The following is a 7,141-nucleotide window of genomic DNA, read 5'->3' on the forward strand; positions in this document are numbered from 1 at the left end:
AGCCTTTGATCAGTGTGCTCCGCACCAAATTCCAATCCCTGGGAAATGCTGGGCCTTAGCCCTGCCCCTGGCCACGGGATCCTTTTAAAGCCCCCGAATCACAATCTCCCCACTCACTTCAGCCCTCAACCGAACCTTCCCAGTTCTAAAGCCCAAGAAGCTGGGATTGTGGGACCCACGTACCCAAGGCTTCTAGTTGCCTTCCATCTGCATTCAGAGTGGGAATGGGCTGGCTTCAGCATGCGGTTATTTCAGCATTAAGGCCCCCAAAAATCAAAAGCATTTGAGAAAAGGAAAGAAAAAAAAGAAAACGGGGGGGTGAAAACAGGAAGGCTTTAAAAAAAAAAAAAAAACGGAAAGAAATAGCCGCCCACCCTTATTTTCCCTCCAATGTCAACAAGCAAAATGAAACATTTCCAGGGTGATCGCTCGCGGCTACTCGCTTCCAATTCGGATTAGAAGCTGAGGAGACGCTCGAGCGGCGAAGAGAAAACGACACCGAGTCACCCAGCGTGTGAGCGACGGTCTGGAGCAGGAAAGAAGGGGAAGGAAGAGACACATATACATAGCATGTGTTACCTGGTTTATTTCGAGATTGTTTGGTATTGTTTTCTCTCTGAGCACCCCTCCTTTCGGAAGGCTCTCATAGGCGCCCACCACTGAGCCGCCCCCGCCCGCCGCCGCAGCGCCGGGACCCCAGGCCCGGCTTCCCCGCGGCGCCCGAGCTCCGAGCTCGCCGCCGCCCGGCCGCAGGAACTGAGTAAGTAACCCCTGTTTGGCCCCCGCGCTCGCCAGCCCACTTCCTCCTCCTCATCCCTTCGTTTCCAAACCCCATCCAGACCCTCCTCCCCCCAAGGTGCAGGACACCCCCCTCCCCACAGCAGGGGTGGGCCTTCCCTCCCCAACCATCCAAAGCCTCGCTGGAGTGTTACCTACAAGGGGCACAATTTTCCTACGGGCTCAGAAATGCCGCCCCGGGCCTGCAGGGCCGACTCGGGAAAGGAGCGCCTCGCCTCTTCCTCCTCCATTTCCTGCCCTGTCCTTGCATCCTCTCCCTGCACTCCCACTCTTCGCTCCACCACCGCTGCCGCCGCCGCCCCCGCTTTAAAAAAAAAAAATAAAATTGAATACAAACTTTAATCAATAACGACAAATATTGACGCTCAAAAGAAAATGACCCAAGACAGTGAGAAGGCAGCCAGAAGTGTGAGATATTTGTCCTAAGAGGGGGATTTCGGTTGGGCAGACCCGCAGGGTGGAGGGGGTGGAGGGGGCGCAGAGAAGGGCCGCGGCGCAGCGTGCTCCCGGCGGCGTATCCCTGCGCGGCTCCGCGCGGCCGCGAGGCCCAGGCCCGCGGTGAGGGGGAGGCGAGCGCCGAGGGGGCGGGAGCCAGCGGGCGGGGCGGGGGTGGGTGGGCCCAGATCCGCCGATTGGTCGACGGCAGGAGAGACGCTCCCGCACGCCGCCAGCTCTGATTGGCCCAGCGGTAGGAAAGGTTAAACCAAAAATTTTTTTACAGCCCTAGTGTGCGCCTGTAGCTCGGAAAATTAATTGTGGCTATAGCCGCCTCGATCGCTGTCTCCCCAGCCTCGCCGCGGCCGCTCCGGGACGCGCCCGCCCGCCGCCCGGCTCTCCCCCCCTTTGGGCTGCTGCTGCTGCTGCTGTGACTGCTGCTGCGAGAGGAGGAGGAGGAGGAAGCAGCAGAAGGGGGGGGGAGCGGGGGGTGGGGGGGAGACCAAGAAGTAGAGTTGGGAGCGAGGGAGCTTCACCCCCGGGGCGGTGGTTGTTTCTTTTTTCTCTTTCTTTCTTTTTTTCTTTTCCTTTTTTTTTTTTTTTTTTTTTTCTTCTAATTCCTGAGGGGTGGTTGCTGCTTTTGCTACATGACTTGCCAGCGCCGGAGCCTGCGGTCCAACTGCGCTGCTGCCGGAGCGCTCAGCGCCACCGCCGCCGCCCGCGCCGCCCGCGCCCCGCTCGGCACCCACCGGTCGCCGCCGCCCGCCGCGCCGCTGTCCCGCTCCCGCGCCGCCGCCGCCGCCGTTTCCCCCCCGACGACTGGGTGATGCTGGACATGGGAGATAGGAAAGAGGTGAAAATGATCCCCAAGTCCTCGTTCAGCATCAACAGCCTGGTGCCAGAGGCGGTCCAGAACGACAACCACCACGCGAGCCACGGCCACCACAACAGCCACCACCCCCAGCACCACCACCACCACCACCACCACCACCATCACCCGCCGCCGCCCGCCCCGCAACCGCCACCGCCACCGCAGCAGCAGCCGCCGCCGCCGCCGCCGCCGCCCCAGGCACCGCAGCCCCCCCAGGCGCGGGGCGCCCCGGCAGCCGACGACGACAAGGGCCCCCAGCAGCTGCTGCTCCCGCCGCCGCCGCCGCCGCCGCCGGCCGCCGCCCTGGACGGGGCCAAAGCGGACGGGCTGGGCGGCAAGGGCGAGCCGGGCGGCGGGCCCGGGGAGCTGGCGCCCGTCGGGCCGGACGAGAAAGAGAAGGGCGCCGGCGCCGGGGGGGAGGAGAAGAAGGGGGCGGGCGAGGGCGGCAAGGACGGGGAGGGGGGCAAGGAGGGCGAGAAGAAGAACGGCAAGTACGAGAAGCCGCCGTTCAGCTACAACGCACTCATCATGATGGCCATCCGGCAGAGCCCGGAGAAGCGGCTCACGCTCAACGGCATCTACGAGTTCATCATGAAGAACTTCCCCTACTACCGCGAGAACAAGCAGGGCTGGCAGAACTCCATCCGCCACAACCTGTCCCTCAACAAGTGCTTCGTGAAGGTGCCCCGCCACTACGACGACCCGGGCAAGGGCAACTACTGGATGCTGGACCCGTCGAGCGACGACGTGTTCATCGGCGGCACCACGGGCAAGCTGCGGCGCCGCTCCACCACGTCGCGGGCCAAGCTGGCCTTCAAGCGCGGGGCGCGCCTCACCTCCACCGGCCTCACCTTCATGGACCGCGCCGGCTCCCTCTACTGGCCCATGTCGCCCTTCCTGTCCCTGCACCACCCCCGCGCCAGCAGCACTTTGAGTTACAACGGCACCACGTCGGCCTACCCCAGCCACCCCATGCCCTACAGCTCCGTGTTGACTCAGAACTCGCTGGGCAACAACCACTCCTTCTCCACGGCCAACGGCCTGAGCGTGGACCGGCTGGTCAACGGGGAGATCCCGTACGCCACGCACCACCTCACGGCCGCCGCGCTCGCTGCCTCGGTGCCCTGCGGCCTGTCGGTGCCCTGCTCCGGGACCTACTCCCTCAACCCTTGCTCGGTCAACCTGCTTGCGGGCCAGACCAGTTACTTTTTCCCCCACGTCCCGCACCCGTCAATGACTTCGCAGAGCAGCACGTCCATGAGCGCCCGGGCCGCGTCCTCCTCCACATCTCCGCAGGCCCCCTCGACCCTGCCCTGTGAGTCTTTAAGACCCTCTTTGCCAAGTTTCACGACGGGACTGTCCGGGGGACTGTCTGATTATTTCACACATCAAAATCAGGGGTCTTCTTCCAACCCTTTAATACATTAACATCCCGGGGACCAGACTGTAAGTGAACGTTTTACACACATTTGCATTGTAAATGATAATTAAAAAATAAGTCCAGGTATTTTTTATTAAGCCCCCCCCCATTTCTGTACGTTTGTTCAGTCTTTAGGATTGTTTATTATTCTAACAAGGTGTGGAGTGTCAGCGAGGTGCAATGTGGGGAGAATACACTGTAGAATATAAGGTTTGGAAGTCAAAATTATAGTAGAATGTGTATCTAAATAGTGACTGCTTTGCCATTTCATTCAAACCTGACAAGTCTGTCTCTTAAGAGCCACCAGATTTCCATGTGTGCAGTATTATAAGTTATCATGGATCTTTATGGTGGACGCAGACCTTGAGAACAACCTAAATTATGGGGAGAGTTTTAAAATGTTAAACTGTAATTTGTATTTAAGAAGCATTCGTAGTAAAGGTGCCCAGGAAATTATTTTGGCCATTTATTGTTTTGTCCTTTTCTTTAAAAAACTGTTTTTTTTTCCTTTTGTTTACTTTTAGACCAAAGATTGGGTTCTAAAATGCACTTGGTATGCTAAGTATTAAAAAAAAAAAAAACAAAAAAACAAAAAAAAAAACAAAAAAAGGAAAGTTGTTTCAGTTGGCAGCACTGCCCATTCAAATGAATCGGAAGGGGACAAAATTAATGATTGCCTTCAGTTTGTGTTGTGTATATTTTGATGTATGTGGTCACTAACAGGTCACTTTTATTTTTTCTAAATGTAGTGAAATGTTAATACCTATTGTACTTATAGGTAAACCTTGCAAATATGTAACCTGTGTTGCGCAAATGCCGCATAAATTTGAGTGATTGTTAATGTTGTCTTAAAATTTCTTGATTGTGATACTGTGGTCATATGCCCGTGTTTGTCACTTACAAAAATGTTTACTATGAACACACAGAAATAAAAAATAGGCTAAATTCATATATATCTTGATACTTTTGTCTCTTTTATTAAATAGAGCTAATTTTTAAAAGACCATTAAAGTTCTAGGGAATTCAGAGGCTTTTTCAGCCAACTAAAATTTAACTGCTCCTTCATTTGAATTGAGACTTTAAAAATTAAAATAGTATTTTTTTCCATTGTGGAATCAAATTTTACAAGGAGCAGGCTATTTAATAAACACAGCTTTAAAGAAAGTATAGGCTTTTCAGCTGATATCTTCAAGTTTCTGTAGATATACAGCAAAAAAAAATGATAATTTTATGTGCATAGCTATTTACCTTGTGTTTATTTTCAAATCAGTTGATAGAATGCTTTTTATATATTTTGTTTCAGGTATCTTGTTTATAGCATTTGGCAAATTATAAATAAATATATGTATATGGTTAGATAGAAGTGAATATAATGCACACATATGTAATATATATATAGACACACAGAGCCCTTCAGTTCAGGTACAATTTGCGCTATGAATGCTGCAAATATTTTTGTTTAAATATTTGTATTTATACTTTCTAAGTCAGCATTTATTTTTGTGGCTGTTTACCCACAATGAAAGAGTTCTAATAAAGATGTGCTGAAGTTGCAATATAGATTTGCTGAAGTGATCACCTGTTGTAATGACTTTCAGATCAATGTTTATATTTTATTTTTAATTATAACAACTTAAAATTCTAGATGTTCAGAAGAAGTAAAATGCCTCTCTCTCCTTTTCTTTCATTTTTACAACATAGAGGTATTTATTTGATTCCCTTTTAAATGTCTGTATAATTTAATCTAGAGATTTGTTCCTTTTGCTTACAGTCATAATTTTGTTTCAACTTACAGTATACATATGCATGCATATATATGCATATATATCAATCTGAAACAAAAAACATTTTTTGAATTGTTTCAGCATCCCAATTGCTATGGCTCCAGAAAATAATTAGAAAACCTAAGTAAAAGGTTTAGTAACTAATTGGATCCTGTGGAGAGTCTATGGAGGACAAGTTGTTCATTTGTTACAATTGTATAGTCTGAAATGTGTTCTGCAGTAATGCAATAAGCTGGCTACTTCTTACAATGGGCCCAATGAAAAATAATCTGTCCCCAAGATGTTATCGGCAAACACTTAAGAGAGTTGCTCAGGGGGAAAAAAAAAAGGAAGAAAAAAGAAAAAGCTTAGGAGAAGCAAGCTGACTTAAATGGATTGAAATAGAAATGCAGAATAGTTAATATTGGGACATAGGGATGGGTGGGTTGTGGAAGGGAGAGACAGAGGAAGAGAGAGACAGAAGAAAGGGAAAAAGGATCTGGGGGGGGGCATCTCCTACTACCAAAAAGAAAGAAAGAAAAAGAAAGAAAGAAAGAAAGAAAGGAAGAAAGAAAGAAAGAAAGAAAAAAAGAAAGAAAGAAAGAAAGAGGAAGGAAGGAAAAGAAAGAAAGAAGGAAAGAAAGAAAGAAAAGAGTGCTCTCAAAGAAAGATAGAAAGATAAAGTCCAGGAAAATTAAAAGAGGTGGAACCAAATATACACAAATGGGAAATAGACTAAAATATACCAAGACAGCTAGTTTAATTATCTCCTTTAAGCAGACTGGACATGATTTTATTTTCTTAGTAAGAGAGCAGTTGCAAGCAGAGGTCCAACTTCTTGATATCTAACAGTTCTTCAAAATGAAGCATAAAAGAAAATTCCACAAATAAATTGTTTTAGAAGCTAAATTTATGACTGACATTAAAAATAGTAATAGAGTCCAAGTGAATGAGGTTAGGCAAGGGAAATCCCCATTACATATTTGTGAACCAAAACAGCTCAACGAAAAGCATGTGTTTACACTAAAAAAGGTGATGATGTATTGTTTGCTATTACCATGGATTTTATTTGTGGAATAAGAATGTATTGGCACAGAAGAAATAGTTTTTGCCTATCAAAAGTTAAAAAGAAAGTTTAACTCTTGTATTGTGGTAAAAGGGACATAGAGAAGAAAGAGTTCCTCCATGAGTGTTTTTTTTTTTTTTTCCTGGCCATATTAAATGAGTATACTTATTTGTGATAAATGTTTATTTGCATGATTTGAGAAATCGAATTTCAATGACAAACTTCATACTTTGAGGTCAAGCTTAAAACTGACTTCTTTGAATTCATAGGACCTAAAGACTGGAGTGGAAGTTCTCTTTGGATACATCTCCAAGTTACATATATAATGGATGAGACTAGAAGTAAAAATAGCTTGTTGAATAGGCATACAAGATAGGAAGAAGGATATACAGAGAGAGAAATTTATGAAGGCCTCCTGAAGCCCAATATGAACATTTCATTTATCTCAATCTGTTCCATCATCTCTCAAGTTATCTTTTTCAAAGGCATTCAGTGTTCTAGCATGACATTTAATAGGTTCTTTTTTTTGCAACAAATTGGTTGTAATGTTGTGTTGATATTTGTTATCACCAACTTTTTCCAGTTAAAATTAGCTTATGCCAGAAAAACACTTCAAAACTTTTAGAAGCTTTTTTTTTTTCTTCTTTCATACTAATGATTATTTTTAATGAGAGGAAGTTTGCTCTTTTTGACATTTTGGAACTGAAAATGATCACAGCTTAAAACTTGAATTATCAAACTGCAGTTTATCTCCAGGTTAAAGTATTTTACTTGAATGTGTCTGATAC

General features: G+C 47.3%; 1 protein-coding gene across 1 annotated transcript; it reads left to right on the forward strand.

Annotated features, from left to right (window-relative positions):
- The first annotated feature begins 107 nt into the window (after window positions 1-107).
- Window positions 108-5,654, forward strand: FOXG1 (forkhead box G1). The gene has a single exon (XM_032343990.1). The coding sequence runs from the start codon at window positions 2,060-2,062 to the stop codon at window positions 3,530-3,532; it is 1,473 nt and encodes a 490-aa protein (XP_032199881.1). The 5' UTR covers window positions 108-2,059; the 3' UTR covers window positions 3,533-5,654.
- The last annotated feature ends 1,487 nt before the right edge of the window (window positions 5,655-7,141 follow it).

The sequence above is a fragment of the Mustela erminea genome, chromosome 5 (genome assembly GCF_009829155.1).
Source record: "Mustela erminea isolate mMusErm1 chromosome 5, mMusErm1.Pri, whole genome shotgun sequence".
Lineage (NCBI taxonomy): Eukaryota > Metazoa > Chordata > Mammalia > Carnivora > Mustelidae > Mustela > Mustela erminea.

Excerpts from the sequence above, each read along its gene's own strand:
- FOXG1 (XM_032343990.1), top strand. The coding sequence starts at position 2,060 with ATGCTGGACATGGGAGATAGGAAAGAGGTGAAAATGATCCCCAAGTCC.